This window comes from Spinacia oleracea, chromosome 2 (assembly GCF_020520425.1).
Source record: "Spinacia oleracea cultivar Varoflay chromosome 2, BTI_SOV_V1, whole genome shotgun sequence".
NCBI classification, from domain to species: domain Eukaryota; kingdom Viridiplantae; phylum Streptophyta; class Magnoliopsida; order Caryophyllales; family Amaranthaceae; genus Spinacia; species Spinacia oleracea.
In genome coordinates, this window is record NC_079488.1 from 11,582,859 (window position 1) to 11,601,539 (window position 18,681).

The window sequence follows — 18,681 nt, forward strand, 5'->3', positions numbered from 1 at the left end:
TTAAGACAGTTGTTCATTTTAACAGCAACAAAGGTAAGCTCTTGTCTTTGGAAGAACTAAGCCAGTGAACAAATAGGTTTATTAATCCGCAACAACTGGATAATCAAGCAATTGTCGAAGAAAAACAGCTTCACTATGGCAACTTTTTCAGCAAGTTGGTGTTTGGTGTCATCTTGACAGTAGTGTCTTTCGATGTCTAGTCCTATTATGGACATGTGGTTGTCGCTAGAGCTACGGATTTTTGACATCAACTTCCCCAAACTATGATTAAGCTCAGTTATGGTGTAAACTAATGTTGTATTCACATCTAATAATAAAAAGACTCTCACTTGTCTTTAAAAAAATGGAGAGAGAGAACCCAACCCCAACCAAACCCCAACCCCAACCAATGGACAATTGTTAGCCGGAGAAATCACAGAAACGCCACCAATAAATTAGCACGGAGAACCTGCTTCATCAATTTCCTCCCCCATAACACCAGCCGACAAGGACTGTTCCTTCTTTTCGGCCGACATACACATGCCCAAAAACTAGCCGTTGGGCTTTAAAAATGTAATTTTTACATTTGGGCATTTGGTGAATTATATTTTAAAATAGGGGTATTTGGTGAAATAAGTTACATTGTAGGGGCATTTGGTGAATTAGAAAAGTAGGCTAACGGCGGACTAACGGCGTGTCATTAGTAAGGATAGTTTGGGTATTATATTAAAGGTGAGGGGCATTTGGTGAATTTCTGAAAGTTGAGGGGCATTTGGTGAATTTCGTGAAAATTGAGGGGTATTTCATGAAAAATCCGTTTTTTTTATTGCAACATTGCTTTATTTAACAGAGCCATTGTCCATTTCTAAGACTCTAAGGGCCATTGATTGACGCTTCACGACAAGTTTTATAAATATATCCCAACAAAGATAATTTTATTAATCAATGATCTTCCCTTCTTCACCAGAATACTTATTAGTCTTCATCTTCCTCCCCTCTTTTTCTCTCCTCACCATGTGTATAGAGCCTAAAAAATTAGGGAGCAGATCAACATCTTTTAAAAGAACATGAAAAAAGAAAATTCTCAAAAATCAAAATATTCCAATCAAAATATCAAACAGCATACCCTTCAAGATTAAGGAAGAATAGATTGATCTATAAAATATCAAAGAATTATAAGATCTAGAAAAGAAAAAAATTGACAATTTTCCTTTTACTTTTGTCCAAACAAATTAATCAACTTGAATAAAATTATAAAAAACCCAGATGTTTAGTAGTAGAAACACCCAATTAACCGTTAAGCATCATAAGAAGAACCGCAACTACTACCACCGCCGAAACCGCCTACCACCACTGAAACCACCCGCCACTAATACCACCGCCGAAACCACCACATTAACGGTTAAGAATCATAAGAAGAAGCCAAAAAATCCGTCACCAAAAAGGCAAGAGGGGAGGTTTTCAGCGAAACAGAGCAAAACCAAGGACTATTATACAATGGTTAAAAATAGAGTTTGAAGAAGAATTCAATCAGAGAGGGTGATAAAAACAATGAGAGAAAGTATTAATTACTCACTTCGTACTAACCAAGCAATTAATACTCCATTTCTTTTTTCTAGGTGCTGACTGTTTTTTTCTTTTTTATTTGTTAATCTCTCCCTGCAAACCCATGCCATGTCAACTGCCATGTCAGCTGGGTAGACTACCCAGTGGGTCAATAAAGTTTTCTCCCAACACCGCATAGAAATTTTACGAAAACAATATTGCAAGTTCCAAGGATTTAAGAAAACAATGACGTGAATTTGTAATTGCAATATTTACGAAAACAATATTGCAAATTCCAAGGATTTACGAAAACAATATTGCGAATATTAATTCCAAGGATTTACGAAAACAATGACGTGAATTTGTAATTGCAAATTGCAATATAAATATTTAATAAAATCAGATTTTTGGATTTTTGGATTTAAAGAAAACCTACGCTCTGATACCGTGTGAATATAATGATACGACTTACCTTAATACAGGTGTCTGAGACTCATTTATATAATAACTAGTATAATGCTCGTGCGATGCACGGTTTATAATCCTAATATTAAATTTGCATGAAATCTAAGTTGCAGTTGCAGACAATCTATAATAAAAAACAGAGCTTATAAATATTTTTCTATTTAAAAATTAATGATGAATAAAATATAATAAAATATGTTGTTGCCCCATTCGTACAATGTCTTACTTATTAAAAAAATAATTAAAAATAAGGGTACAAAGATATGTTTGTTTTAATTCGTCCCCTCTCATCATCTGTGTCAAATAAAAAATTATTCTCATTCTCCCTATACTTCGGTAGTCATACTCCTCTAACACTCCCACCGTCCATCTATTTTATTCAACTATAAATGACTTTGAAGCGGGTGAAGCCTCCACAACCGTACAAGGGTAAAAATTTTATCCCCTCCACCAACTGTAGGTATAGTACCAAATTCAATCCCATTCCTGCTCGTATTAATTATGAGATACGAAATAAAATTCATCCTTATTAACTACCTCATTATCCGATCACTAAACACATACCCCCACCATTTACTTTATTCAGATATAGATGACTTTGAGGCGGGGAGGGGCCTCCACACTCGTAACCACCTAAGATCTTATCCCCCTCCTTGCCACCCACGATAGGAACAATAGTACCAATCGGGCCACCCCACCCAATCCCTTTCCTGAAGGGTAAACAATAAAATTCATCCCCGTTCAATCACCCTCCCGTGTATCTACACCGGCCTCAAACCCACCCCTAAAATCAACATTTTTTGTTTAGGTAAGAGAACTTTGTATTTTAAAACTCTATTCTAGAGACTTCTACAATTTGGTTGTCTGGTTAGAGTAATTGAGTAAATAAACAACACATTATAATATGTAGGTTAGTATTTTTTTTTAAAAGATTCACAATAAATTAGTTGAAGGATAAGAGAAGCGGGCGGGGCTAATAAAAATTCATGCATCCTCTTCCCGTCACCCGCGGCGAGTACAACTTTTTAACCCCGTCACACCAAATTTCCTCCACCCTTCCCACCAAGTGCGGATGCGCGGGCTTATCTCCCAAAAAAAAAACTTGCCCCATTGACAATCTTTCGTCCCTATATTCGTTAAATAAGTCACTTTGTCTTTCATCTATCTTTTGAATATATTGACATAAGTTTATTATTAAAATTATTTTTATTCGCTATAATATTGATGAAAATATCTGACATACATAATTAGAATTGGGTGAGGGTGAGGGTTCTCAATCCAATAATTTAAACTCGCCCCATCACCAAGGTGGCCTGGTACATGTTATCCTCATATCTGTTCACTAACGCTAAATCTCCATTTATTAGTTAATATTAGTCAATAATTTATCTTTATTTTCTTCGTTAGAATAAATTAAGTCCGGACTCGCCCATATCAAGTGCATGTGATGCATGGTTTATATATCAAAATATTAACTTTATACGAAATTTTATATATAAGTGATATTACAATCCTTTACATTAACATAGAAAACTTATTTTTGTCGTTACAAACATATTAATAATAATTTTGTTATAATTTACGATACTACTACGTACAATATAAACCCTTAATTATAAAATATAACCATTATAAAGTCATATAACATGATATAACATGATATATATTAGTAGATCAAATATGTTACATTATAATGCTCACTCACTTTATTCGACCAAATATTCATTAAAAAATGTCATACTTAAATAACTGTATCAATAGAAATTAATGTTTTCGTAATATCTAGTTTTGCATGTACAATTGCATGGACATAATATGAAGCAGATCAGTTGCGTTGACATATAATCTGTATGTCATAGTAATACCATTTCATGTTTACTAATTTACTAATACATAAATTATAAAAGATATTTTTTAGTTTAGCAACAATATCTTTTAAAAATATACTTTGTAATAAGGTATTGAACTGAAGTATATCCTCCGTATAATTGATTTGTTTAATTAGGAAGGGGAAAAGAGCCGGGAAATATTTTTAATATGTTTATTATCAACATAATATTTAAGATTTATAATGAAAATCAATAATATTTTTTACTTAATTTAAGTATTTTAATTATTTTTGTTTAATAAAGAGAGGCGAATCAATGAGTAACATTTGTCATCACTACATTGATTTCCTCTCTTTCAGTATAATATATAGATATAGATTATGTGAAAAGTTAACATGTTTGGAGTATTACTGTATGAGTTATAAACTTTCTATCATGTTATGATTTCTAATTTTGTAATCTACAGAGTATTGCATTTTTATTATCTTTTATAGCTTTGTTAGAGTTTCTAATTATGTTAAAATTAAATATCAACATATATGACTTAAATATTCTTTGACATATTTGGTCGAAATTTAGTTTAATGAATTCTAATTATGTAAGTTAGTCTCTTATGAAAGAGCTTACATGGCCACGATAAATATAATTTTAAGAACAATTATAAATTACCCTAGTAAAAAATGTGATGTATTAATTATTTATATTAAAAGAGAGGGAAATCAAATAGTGGAAGTTGTCAGCTCCACATTAATCCTCTCTATTAAGCTATGTTCTATTCGATTTATTTGGTTTGAACTTATGTTATCTGAATTTATCTGAACTTATCCGAATTTAACCGAACTTATCTTAACTTATCTAAGCTTATTTTATCCGGGAAATAACTTATTTTTGTGTGAAAAAAATGTCTGGAAAAAACTTAATTTTCTTAACTTATATTATCTAAATTAAACCTAACTGAATCTTTCTAAACTTATTTTGTCTGAAATAAGTCAAACAGCACAAAACCTTAATATAATCAAATATCTTCCAAATAATTTAGCCACATCATGATTATTTGCAAATTGCAAAAGTAATTTTGTGGACAAACAAATACTATGTAACTTCCAAATAATATATTCCAAATATTTGGAAGATAATAACTGAGCAACTTTCCATATTAGTTATTCATATAATATCTTCAAAATGATACATGTTTTGTAAATAGTAATATCATCGCACATTATGGGAAATATACAGTAATATAGATTGTGCGATTTTTCCATATTCATTATTGTTACAATAAATAAAGTAAGTTAAATATGACAAAAATGTTATCTTATTAATTAATTTATATTAAAAGAGAGGACCAATCATGTGGTGACATTTGTCATCACCACATTGAGTTCCTCTCTTTTAGTATATATATATAGATATCGTATAGAAATACAATTACGAGTATACCCTTAGTACCCTCTATTAGTTTGTTCTAATGTTATTATTATCGCAACACAAGAAAGAGTAGAGTCAGTTATGAAATAGGACAACATTGTGTTTGTTTTTTTTTTTTTTTTGACAGCCATTGTATTTGTCTTATATATTGCCAAAGAGAAGTTGTAATCGTAAACATTATAACAACATAAGCTGTTGATTTGACGGTTTTGTCCTTGCTTATGGTTGACTTATTGTACGAGGTAAGTGTAGTACGTTAATTTTGTAGTCCGTAATTGCAAAGAATCAATGATGAAGATTCGTGTTAATTAGTTAGATATCTTGGAATAATTTTGTCTAGTGCGACTGTGCAAGTCAATGACTCAATGCTTATAACTGGAAAATTGACATAAATAATCTCAACTTTTACTCATATCCTCAATATAATCTCAACTTTGGAATATTTTGTAATAATCTTAACTTTTGGATATATTTTCTTAAAACAATCTAAATTATCAATTTGCATATGTATAATAGACCCAAAATGGTTTAGTAATGACAAGAAAAAAGATTTCGGATTATTTTGAGAAGGTAACCCCAAAAGTTTGGATTACTCTAAAATAATCCAAATTTGAGATTGTTTTTAGAAAATGATTGAAAGTTGAGATTATTCTTATCAAATTTTCCATTATTCTATGAATATCCAATACATTTTACTAATTGATGCACGCAAATGCGTGTATATAGAATTAGTGTGCAGCTATACTATACCAATGATGTCTTGGCCCAGTGGTTAAGACCGAGGGCTTGTGTACGATAGATCTCAGGTTCGAATCCCCCCGCCCCCATTTGTAATTTATATTGCCCTTGTGGCTCATTCGCACCAAAAAAAAAAGTGTGCAACTATACTATAACTAGTTAAACTCGGTAAAGAATTATACTACATATTTGTATATCATTTTTTCTTATCCGACCTCATACATATATATAATACCTCATCGATCTATATAGTTGCAACACTTCCCTAAAACGGAAACATCACAATACTTACAACACACTATAAATGGTAAACTATTTTGTATGCAATGACATCTATACCCTCACTTTATTCTCTTTACTAACTCCCAATTTCTCATCGACCAAATAAAATAATGAAACTTTCCATTTATACCCTCAAAATGGAGAAGTTTGATTCATTTTTCTTAAAGTATGTGAAAAAGTGTATGTTGCAACTATATAGAAATGGAGGAAGTAATATTTATTCAACTTTCAGACCATGCTTCATTATTAATTAATATATAGAAGGAGAGTAATGTAACACATGATATGAAAGTTTATTAATTGTTAGATAATTTGTTACAAAATTTGAATATTTTTATAGGAGGACAAATTAAGAATATTTTCCGTTAACAAGGCCAGAGTTTCCTAATTAATAGTTTTCAACTCTTTTAAAATTAGCAAGATCAAATTTCACCCCACCTCAATGTGAGAAGCAAATGTCAGAACAAAACAAGTTAGATGTATCAAAGACAAACACACCTTTTTTTTTGCTGCATAAACAAGCTATGCTATAAAGCACTTCATGTGCTCAAGTTGCTCGCTAGCATGCATCATGCATGCACTTGGGGAATAAATGAACATATAAGTTAAGGCAATGATACAACACAATCTCTTGAAGTAGTGGTTTATGTCCGTTTGAATTGGTGTCAAAATTTAAGTCTTTTGGAATGTGTTCATATTGAAATAGAAAAGGGCAACCAAGTATTATCAAAAGTGTCAATTGCATAGTTAATAGTAGATATTGCATTGTTAGCATTTTTTTTAAGGCGCAAATGACTCTTAAGGACACCATAAATTACAAAAGATGATATAGGATTCAAATCTGTGACTTATCTTACACAAGTCATTAATTTTAACTACTAGGTCAAGATCCCAATGGTTGTTGATATATTATTGCATGTACAATATACTCCGTATAAAGGAATTTATGTCGGATGCTCGATTTCCAGTAACAAAGCCATTTATCCGCTATCTGGAGAAACAACGATGAACAATATGCCCCCTTTCCTGTACCCGTTCTTTCTATGCAGGTTTGATTAAAGACATTATTTAGTTCGCAGGATAAAAAGAGTGGTTCGAGTCCTAAAAAATAATTTTGAACAAGCTACTAAAAATAACCTTTTAGTGAGACAGGTTTGTAACTTTTAAAATGAAATTACTAATTTAGTACTTCCTCCGTCTTTTAATACTCGCAACGTTTGTTAGTTTCACGCATGCCAATGCACAACTTTGATCATTTATATCTCAAATTCTCTTTATGCAAAAATTATAAAAAGTTGATATTTTGAAAATACACATTGAGACGAATCTAACAAGATCCCACATTACTATGTTTTATCTTATATAAAAAGCACTAAGAATAATCAAAGTAGATTATATGAATAGTGGCAAAAGTCCAAACGTTGCGAGTATTAAAAGACGGAGGAAGTATAAAGTTGCTCATATTTACTACCCTTTATTAAAAAATTCCTCCAATAATATAATGCCTCAATATCTTTATTGGTTATACATAATAAATTAAGAAGCTAACATCGAACCACCATTTATCAAATGTTTTTAATCATTTTTGCCAATAAAACCAACTACTATATATACCCGTTAACTAACCATTTAAATAAGTCTTCATTGAACATTTTTATCCAATGGTCAACTCAACCAGGATAATCCATTGATCAACCAGTTCAGTGGAAAGACCAACCACCAAGGCAACAACAACCAAGTTAAAGTGTCAAAAACTGACGGGCTCGTGAAGCTAGTTAGTGACCTTACTCGAGCTTTACCAACTTGGTTCAATCAAAGCAATTCAAGACTAACTCGACCCATACCCGATCAGAACTCAATTTGAACCAACCCGACTCAGATAAACATATTGAGCAAATGACCTAACATTGATTTGATTATAGAATGACCATTGCAATTCGATAGTAACACGATATAGAATGATTTGGCAATAACTACGATTTGGCAATAACTACCACAAATCTAACAGAAATTCAAATTGAAATAACGCGAAATAAAAATTTACACGACCCAAAATCTACAACATCCTAATTTCACCCGTTAAAACACACGTTTAGAACGGAACCGAGTTGACCCGAAATCCGAACTTGATACCCGACTCGAATTAGCCTCAGCAAAGTAGAGTTCCGCTGAAATTGGATTTTATGCTTTTATTTGAAACCGAAAGCTACCAGGCGATGAGGGAGCAACTTGACTCCGTGTGAGAGGACGTCAATCTCTGTAAGGCAGCATTTCCATCGGGAAGGATTCAATCCAGCCACAGGTTCCCCGGAAAAAGTTTCACCTGCCTGCTATTCTTCGGAAGGAAGGGGCGATTGGCCTCGGTGAGCTAAGGAATGGGGTGTACGTATTCAAGGCGGTGCCACAAACAAGTTTCGACTCATTTGATGCAGAGTCCACATTATTGGTGCCCATTGCAGATCAATTCAATTTGGTCCCAACTTGAATTAGATCTAATCCAAACTCAAAACAAATAGACACGACCCGATCTGACCTGTTATTAGACCTTAACTGTCGTAGGTCAACCCAAACTTCATCCTTTTACCCGAGTCGACATCCCTTACAAATAGTTGACCTTCTATTGTCAACAAACAAGGCCAAATCATCTAATATCCGAATATCAACCCGGTTATGTTGGTTGACCGTTGACTAAAGTAGTTCCTTTCAAGGCTACAACTTCTATTAATGAAATTATGGAATCCTACCATTTTTACTTACTCCGTAACTATTATATCCCTCTTTTTAATCCAAATGAAAATTATATAGAAGCATTAAAAAAAACGACAGAAATCAGAAATTAGAGAATATAGAAAATAAAAAAGGAAATAAATCAGAAAAATAGAGAATCACAGAGAAATAGAGAGAATCCAGAAAGCCAGGTCATGTTGAGATGGAGAATGGCATATTAAGGAAGAAGACCGACCTGTCTACACAATACAGTAAGATTTGACAGTCTGTCATTATTTTATTTTTTAATTCTATCATTCTACAATTATTTTTTGGCGCATTAATATTTATATGTATTAATTATAATTGTAAAACTATAGTCTATAATTCATTCTTCAACTCCTCTGATTCTCGTCTTCCTCCTTTTCTCTCTTCTTATGCTCTCAATAGATAGCAGAAATTCATTGATTTTTTTTTTATTTTTTATAAAAAAACTGTAATTTCTGTCAATTTATCATCATCATCAATTCATCATGAGTCTCTTTGGCCTTGGAAGCAGGTGAATTATTATTTTTAGGATTAGGGATTTAATGATCTTTGTTATTTTTTGCTAATCCCATGGTTAGTTTTTGAAGAAATCAGAATGATTATTTATTTAGGTTGTTGATGTGATCTGGGTTTTTTTTTTTGAACAATTTTTTTGGGTTTTTCATTTGGGGTTTAAGTTTGAAAACCCAGTAATCAGAAATTTGATTAGGGATAGATTAATTAGTTGAATTTTGCATGTTTAAATTGAATGATTATTTAACTAATATAATAAAAAGAAAAGGGTTTTGTTTAGCATGTAGTTGAGTTAATTTTATAATTAGCAAATTACCCTATTCAAGATTCTACCTTTATTCCCTAATCTCCTTTTAAGATAATTTAGTGCCGAACATAATCTGCTTTGTATAATTTGTTTTAAGATGTTTGTTCTATATCTGCCTTTTAACATTGCTTTTATGGTGGGAGGATTTGTATTGGAATCCACACTTTCCAGTTGTCAATTATTCTGATTTGCTCCATAATAACATGAATTCAATGTTTAGGTCCTAATCATGCATAGTGATCATGGTATTGAATTTCTTTGCAAAGCTCTGAATTTCTTCAAGTTGATGTTATCGAACGAGATTAAGTCTATCGGTAGTTCGGTATGATAAGTTAGTTTGATATTTTTGAAGAATTTTAATGGAGTAAGTCTTTTGTAAAGTGAGTCTGTTCATTAGAAATTATTCACTCCTTTCTTGTTCTTTTTTTTTTTTGGAATTATGCTTGGGAGTTGGGACCATAAAAGAAGCATTGTTTGCTATCCTGATCATTTTTGTTGCAAATAATGTCATTGTGTATGCTTCTGCTGACAATCAAATTTTGCTGCAATTTTATTGAATGCCAGTTTTTTTCAGACTTAACTTGCTTAAATTAGGCTGGTAATGTTCATGTTAATCATATTTTGCTGCAATTTTATTAGACTTGTTGTGAACTAGATCATGCTAGATAAATCTACCTGTTCTTTTTCAGACTTAACTTGCTTAAATTAGGGTTTTTTCCCTTCTAAATTGGTTACTTTTTTCTGAACATGATCCTTGCAGAAACCAGAAGACTTTTCGCCCTAAAAAGAATGCACCCTCTGGTAGTAAGGTCAGTTTCCAAGCCTAGTAGTGTTCCGTTCCATCATTTTCTGTTCTGTTCCTTTCTGTTCTGTTATTAGGTATTCATATTCTGCTTCTATTCCAGGGTGCTCAACTTCAGAAACATATTGATGCTACCTTGGGTAGTGGCAACCTGAGGGAAGCTGTGAAGTTACCTCCTGGTGAAGATTTTAATGAATGGCTCGCTGTGAATAGTTAAGTGTTAGGAAACTTATTTTATGAGAGTTTCTAATTAGTACTATACTTCCTCCGTTCTTATTTACGTGACACAATTTCCTTTAAGGAAAATTCCTTTTTAGTTGACACAATTCTATTATGAGAAAGTTTTATATGGTGAATTGTCATGTTTAGTGATTTGGTGAAAGTGATGGTTGGTTGGTTGTTGTTAAGGGACACTTTGTCCTTTAACTTTCTCTTTTACCTCTCCTTAATATGTGTGCCAAAATCAATTGCGTCATGTAAATAAGAACGGAGGATGTATTAGTTATATTGCACGCTGCACAAGTATATTTATGTTGTTTAATACGTAGTAATAATAACTGAAGCATCACTGCGACAGATGGTTAGAATAGGAAACGGGATTTTTACTGCCATGAAACCGTTTGATTTAATTTGGATTATTTTCCATCTATGACTTTGATCCTTCTCATTTGCAAACTTAGATACTATATCCCCACTTTTCTTTTTTCTCCATCTATTATTTAGTTTCAGTTTTTAAGTTTGATGAGCATGTAGGATTTACCTGTGACGCCTCTACGTATATGATATGTTTAAGGTCAGTCTTGTTATTGACACCGATCCTTTTTAATCTTCTTACAGCGGTGGACTTCTTCAATCAAGTCAACATTCTCTATGGAACCCTCACTGAGTTCTGCACGCCAACCAGCTGCCCAACAATGACAGCAGGACCAAAGTATATTTCTTATTCCCTGATAAAAAGAGCTGAAACACTCCCCATGCCTTGTCTAGTTAGTTGTCTTTGTTGTAATTCAATAGTTTGTCTAGTGCTATTCCATTTTGTTTCGTCATTCCTCACCTCCAGCGGCGGATCTTGAACAGTTTTACGAGGGGGGCCAGTAGAAAAATTAAGCAGTATAGTATTTAATGTATACAATTATACACAAATTTTAGGGGGGTGTAACTAAAAATACACTACAAAATTTTTCATTGCATGTGCATGATAACATTGAGTGCATGCTGAAGATCACGTGTTGCAAAGAAGCTCTACCCTTCTGAGCTTCCTCTGCTTGGCTTAATTTGAATAATGATGCTGCTGATATCTTCTGCTGATATCTTTTACACCACTAGTGAAACTTCCAATCCAATATATATTTCCTGGGTGCCGTAATAATACCACTCTTCCTTTCTCTTTCTCACGGTCTTCTAGCTCATTTTCTGACGTGAAATTGATGTAAACACATCTTTCTTCCTTTATTTTTGAATTTTAGACCTTGAGTATTGAGTTTGTTTAAGCAGGCCACATCTGCATCAGTTAGGTAGTTATCTTTTTAAGCCCTTTCAAATTCACAGATTATATTACACACAGGAAAATCTTGATCATCACGGGTAGATTTGCAGTAATTTCAGGGGCTTAAGCTAGATCCCATTCTTCCTATACTCAGTTTCTCACCATGTAGGATGGTTGAGATGGGTTTCTAAGCGTACCAGAGAGCTTATTCAGTTGCTGGATGATGATGATGTTGAAGATAATAGAATGAAAATTATACACCCTCCCTTTGATAGAACCTCTCTATTCCTTTTTTTAAGCTTGGGTTGTGTAGCCATTAAGGTAATATCTAGTCTTATCAGAATTTTGGCTAATAATATAGAGAGTTAGTATCCGTAAGGTAACTAAATTTGTTACCATAGGCTGTGCCACGTGGCACCTTTTGACACCAGTTGCATGTCTGTTTTTTTTGTGGGGGATTCACGTAAAGCTTGATAAGGTGATTTAACTCTAATGAAGTGATCATTTTTCCCAAAACGGATCTCTATAGTTCTCTAGACCTAGAGTGAAGGAAGTAGTTTCTCGATTTCTGAGATGATATTAGCAAGATTACCTCTGTAGCACTCGGAAATTCCAAGACTTGATTAGATCTTCTTGTTCACTCTCACTAAAAGAATTGTTGGTCATTTCTTATGTTTTGTTCGTTTTTTCTTTTAGGTCATGTACTTTTTTGCATTTACATTTGACATTTTTAAAGTTGACAGATAAATTATTTTCCCAACAGATACGAATATAGATGGGCTGATGGAGTTACTGTAAAGAAACCCATCGAGGTATCTGCTCCAAAATACGTTGAGTATCTGATGGACTGGATTGAAGCGCAACTGGATGATGAATCTATATTCCCTCAAAAATTGGGTATGCTAATTTTCTTTCAATAGAGTAGAGACAAGTTTGTGTATTTTCCCTGTTATTTTTCCAACAGAACAAATATAAAGCAACTGTTGTTTCATATTTTTTTGCTGCGCAGGTTCCCCTTTTCCTGGAAATTTTCAGGACGTTGTTAGAACTATTTTCAAGAGATTGTTCCGTGTGTATGCACACATCTATCATTCTCACTTTCAGAAGATAGTGAGCTTGAAGGAAGAAGCCCATCTTAACACTTGCTTTAAGCATTTTGTCCTTTTTACATGGGTGAGCTCTCTTTCTCTAGCTATGACACTTTTGCCTAACTTTCCGTGGCATCTTCCATCACTTCCCTTGACATTTTTCTAATTAGCCTTTGCAAATAATTTCTATATGCTTTCTTAGATATTTTGATATTTACCACCTTATATATATACCACCTTAATTTTATGAAATGTTTTATATTCGCCATTTCGTATCTAATTTCATCATATGCACTACCTGCTTAACTATATTCTTAAATTGGAAACCTAATGAAAATGGAGGGAACTTTAAAAAGTTGGTTAAGTTAGGCTCACATGGACGGAAATTTGGATAGAGTTCGTTAAAAGGTTGTGAATGCAAAACATTTCATAACATTAAGGTGGTAAATATTAAATTACATTTTACAAGGTGGTAATTGGTAAATACAAAAATCTGAAATTTAAAAGGTGGTATAAATATGAGAAAAATCTTTTTTCTTTTCGATTTTCTTTTTTGGGTGGCACATGAAATGCTTCACATGGGTAGGGAACATCGTGTCTTGTAGTCCATCTAGGAATTAGTTGTCACATTACCTTGATATCTCATAATGAAGGGTATACCATTATTTATAAAAGTCCCTTCATTATGGTTGTGATAATTATGTCCCCTCTCTTTACTTAGTTTTAAGTAAGGGCATATTAAGAAATCCAGTTATGAATCACGATTTAGAAGGGTGACAATTATTTTCAGAACATCCGGCAAATAGCATCATAGTACATTAATAATTAGCCAATCTTATCAGATTTCTTATTGAACATAAAAAAAACTTGCATATCAAGTGAGATCAGTACTTGAAACCTAGGTTACTGGGCTCTTCATTTTACCTCAAATACCCGTGGGTATGGACACTTCATTTTGTACCCAAATCATGCAATTTTTTCACAAAATAGCCGTGTCGGACACTTAAACACTTACCTGTGTCGGATATGGGTAGAGGTGATCAAAGTTCGGGCCGCGCCTGGATTTAACACAAAAAATCATGCCCAAACCCATAAATTTTGTACGGGCTTTTGGGCCTAAGTGGGTTTCGAGTCGGATTCGGGTTTTGGTCTAAAAGTGCGTATTTGAGGTTGCCCAAACCCGTACTTTTTCGGGCCGGGCTATAGATGATCAGGTCTAGATATGGGTATCCTAGTCCGGGTTAGATCCGATTAATGTAGGTGTTGATACAGGGATACAAGATTAGTTGTGAAATAATCGTGCATTGGCAAACGTGACTAAATAAATAATTGCGTCATTAGAAGTATGTATATGATTCTGAATCCTGATAACTTGGTGTTATAATGCAGGAATTCCGGTTGATCGACAAGGGGGAATTAGCTCCACTGCAAGAGCTTGTGGAGTCGATTCTGCAGTGTTAGTTAATGGTTGTTGTGTAAATGTTGCTCCTCCATAGACCACAGTATGTTTTGATCACCAACACATTTTTGTAAGCTGTTTGATGAAACTAGTTCTGTTACTCAATTGGGGTTTGCCTTTGTTAATGATTTTTGTTATTGTATGATTAAATCTTGTCTCCTCCAAAAGGGAAAAAGGAGTTGGAAGGAAGTTATGTGTATTCAATCAATTTGTCACTGTTGTCAAGTTGTTCTTTGATCTAGTCTTGTACACTTTGGTTAAACAACTTCTATTCTGTATGTGAAGTGGCTATGTTATTGCCTATTTGTCTGGTTTCTTTGATTCATAATATTTTTAAGGTTGGCTTAAATATGAAGCCTTCTTAGTAGGAATGACAATTCAATCCGAATCTGATTCGATCCGATGGAAAAAATTACATCCGAATCCCAAAAAGTAAAAAATTCTGTATGAACCTTATAGGAGGTGAAGTTTGTGAAAAATCCGAAAAATCCGACCTGAATCTGACCATATCCGATAACTGCTGTCACCTCATCTACAAAATACAAATACTCCATTCGTTCTTAAATATTAGTTTCCTTTTGACTTTTTCATTCATTTCAATTCGACTTTCAAATGTAAATATCTCCAAATACGTATGTTAAAGAAATATAAAAATTTGATACTCCCTACGTTCCTAAATACGTGTCCAGTTCCCATTTATGACGTTCCCTTTTATGTGTCCACTTTCCGTTTTTGGACATAAAAGCTTTACCAATATACCCCTTAAGTTCTAAACAATTACACACAATACCTAACTCTCCTAATTATTTATGCCGAAAAATTATTAAAATAATAAATAAATAAAAGATATTTTTTTTAAGAGGAAGTCAGACATGGGGAACCTAAACCCACCCCACTCTCTCTCCTTTCATTTTTGTTTCATCTCCTCTCTCCCTCTCTCTCTCTCTCTCTCTCTCTCTGTTTCATCTTTTTTTTTCATCTTCTTCATCTTCTTCATCTCCTCTCGTCCCTCCCTGTTTCTTTCTTCCTCCATCTTCGGCCCTCTTTGATCTATCTCCCATCATCTCTTTTGTCTCCCTCTCTCGCCAATTTCACCCACAAAATTCTAGATTTTGTTTTAAATGGTGAAATTTGACCATGAAAATTTCAGATCTGAAGTTTTCATGGTCAAATTTGACCTTTTAAAACTCGAATATGGCTTTGGATTACTATGTATTTTGAAATTTTGAATTTTTTTTAGTTTATTTTGGTTTAATGACGATTTTTGGGTTTGTTGGTGACTTATTTTATTTCTGGGTTTGTTGATGATTTTTTTGTGATTTAATGGGTATTTTTTTTTTCTGGGTTTCTGGAAGATCTAGGGTTTCTGGGTTATTTGGGTAACTTTTGTGATCTGAGTTTTTTTTTTTTGGTAAAGGTAAAGTTATATTAACAATCTCACCAAAACTGTTACAAGCACCCCTTGAGATAGTTCTTCAAAGAAGAACAAGGGGGAAAACAGACACAACTCAAACACCCAAAAAACTCTATAGAGAAGCCAACCATTCTCTATCTATACAACTTACTTTCTTCACTATGGTATGTATGCATCTGTTTTTTACAAGGAACTTTATGTTCTTTACAGTTTTATCTACTCCACATATTGTAGCTTCCCAAAAACCCTTGTTTCTCACCTGCCATAACAGGTACACAGTAGCAGCAGTTGCAGCTAGAATCACTTGTTTCCTCCATTTAGATGCCTTTAACACACCTCTGATCCACCTGCATAAAGTCTCAATCCCAACTGGTCTGTGAGGGACACCAAGCCAGTGCATGATAGCAGCAAAACATTTACTAGCATAAATGCATGATCCAAATAAATGGTCTTGAGTTTCAAGAGCAGACCCACAGATCACACAAGTATCAGAAACATCAATGCCCATGTGGCACAATCTAGCACAGGTGGGGAGCCTGTGCAACATGACTAACCAGAGAATAAACCTGTGTTTAGGTATTACAGTTCTAGCCCAGATAATGTTAGACCAGTGTAAATCCACACCAGGTCCTTGTAACTGCTTGTAGACCTGAGAAATGGAGTAATGTTATCCCACAGGCCAAGTGTCACATCCCAGGTGTTGAACAAGTTCCTGTTTGACTTTACAAATACATTTGAAACCCCAACTAGCAGTTTTAGGAGCTTCAAAATCCCACCAGCTAGACTGTTTCCCATAAACCTCATTAATCCATTTAACCCATAATGAATCCTGTTTTTAGGCAATATTCCAAACCAACTTTGCTATTGCAGCTTTATTCCACAGCAAGATGTTCCTAATACCAAGACCACCAGTTTTCTTGGTCTCACACATTTTCTCCCAGCTAACATAGCCATGTTTTGAGCTAACTGGATCTCCTGACCAGAGAAAAGCTCTGCAGAGGGAAATAATCTGTTTAAGGACAGCTTTTGGGAGGATAAAAATCTGTCCCCAGTACACATGAATGCTCATCAAGACAACATTAATAAGGACCAATCTCCCTGCATAAGATATGTGTCTAGATTGCCATACCCTTATCCTTGTTGTGATCTTTTCCACCAATTGCTCACAATCAGCTACATTCAGTTTCTTGGTGCTGATAGGTACTCCTAAATACTTGAAAGGAAGAGAGCCAAGAGTAAAGCCAGAAGCAACAGTCAACCTCTGTGTATCCACTTCATCCATTCCAGAACAACACATTGCTGTTTTTTCCTTGCTAGCAAGCAAACCAGAGGTGTCTGAAAAGAGGTTCAGACCTTGGATCATACAGAAAACTGATTGAAAGTCACCCTTGCAGAACAATAGGACATCATCAGCAAAACATAGGTGGTTCAATCTTAAACCAGTGCATTTTGAGTGAAATTTGAAGTGAGGGAGATTGCCAACATAAGCCATAGTCCTAGATAAGTATTCCATACATATCACAAAAAGCAAAGGGGAGAGTGGACCCCCCTTTCTGAGACCTCTCTTAGCAGGGAAGTAGCCACGGGAGCTACCATTTAGAAGGAGGGAGTATTTAGTAGAGGTCAAACACACCAGAATCAGTTTACTAAAATGGTCTGGAAAATTAAGAGCATTAAGCATTTCCTTCACAAATTTCCAATCCACAGTATCATAAGCCTTCTTGATGTCAATCTTAATCATGCAACTCTTTGGTCCTGATTTCCTAGCATAATGCTTAACCAAATCCTGACAGATAAGGACATTGTGAAGAATACTCCTCCCTGAAATAAAGGCACCTTGATTTTGTGAAATAATATCAGGAAGAACCAGTTGTAGCCTTGAACATAGCAGCTTGGTGATACATTTGTACAGCACATGACAACAGGAGATGGGTCTGAAATCCATCACTGTGGTGGGGCAATTTGTTTTTGGAATCAAAGTGATAGAGGTGGCATTCAGATTCTCCAACAATTTGCCATTCACAAAAAAGGCTTGAACATCATCCACTACTTCAGTACCAACAATCTCCCATGCAGCTTTGTAAAACTTACTCCCATATCCATCCATGCCTGGGGATTTATCATTCCCTATTGAGAACATGGCCTTTTTTATCTCATCAGTAGTCACAGGTCTATTCAAAAGAGTGTGGTGTTCATTAGTCAAGACAGGACCCTTTTCAATGATTTTTAAGTTGACAGGTTTTCTAGGACCACCAGTGGTCCCTAAAAGGTGAGTATAGAAGTCCAAGAAAGCATTCTTCACTGCAAGGGGATCATCCCTCCAAACTCCATGGGCATCAATTATGGAATAAATAGCATTCTTTTGTCTTCTCTTTTTCAAACTCTGATGAAACAGTCTGGTATTGTCATCTCCTGTGGTTCAGTCAATTTTTTCTTTTTGTTGCAGAAAATCCACATAGTTCCTATGAACTGCAGTATAATCATTGCTTGCCTCCTTTTCTTTTATTCTGAGATCATTATCCAATGGTGAGAGGTGCAGTTGTTGTTGAATGTCAACCAGATGAGCCAAAGCAGTTGTATCCCTGGCATGAA

The 18,681-nt window shown here is 34.2% G+C and overlaps 1 protein-coding gene across 3 annotated transcripts; it reads left to right on the forward strand.

Moving 5' to 3' along the window:
* The first annotated feature begins 9,088 nt into the window (after positions 1-9,088).
* Positions 9,089-14,978, forward strand: LOC110797676 (MOB kinase activator-like 1A). Of its 3 annotated transcripts, none has more exons than XM_056836493.1 (7): positions 9,089-9,244; positions 10,601-10,649; positions 10,746-10,854; positions 11,480-11,573; positions 12,892-13,025; positions 13,138-13,301; positions 14,606-14,978. In XM_056836493.1, exons 4-7 carry the CDS (start codon positions 11,557-11,559, stop codon positions 14,675-14,677), a joined length of 387 nt encoding a protein of 128 aa, XP_056692471.1. In that variant the 5' UTR covers positions 9,089-9,244; positions 10,601-10,649; positions 10,746-10,854; positions 11,480-11,556; the 3' UTR covers positions 14,678-14,978. The 3 variants fall into 3 exon arrangements, with proteins under 3 accessions (XP_056692471.1, XP_021858472.1, XP_056692470.1); XM_022002780.2 differs by lacking the exon at positions 9,089-9,244 and adding an exon at positions 9,304-9,531; XM_056836492.1 differs by lacking the exon at positions 9,089-9,244 and adding an exon at positions 9,796-10,204.
* Positions 14,979-18,681: the final 3,703 nt, after the last annotated feature.

Coding starts and splice junctions, on each gene's coding strand:
- LOC110797676 (XM_022002780.2), top strand. CDS start 9,506: ATGAGTCTCTTTGGCCTTGGAAGCAG. Junction 9,532..10,600: donor CTCTTTGGCCTTGGAAGCAG/GTGAATTATTAT, acceptor TGATCCTTGCAG/AAACCAGAAGACTTTTCGCC. Junction 10,855..11,479: donor TGAATGGCTCGCTGTGAATA/GTTAAGTGTTAG, acceptor ATCTTCTTACAG/CGGTGGACTTCTTCAATCAA.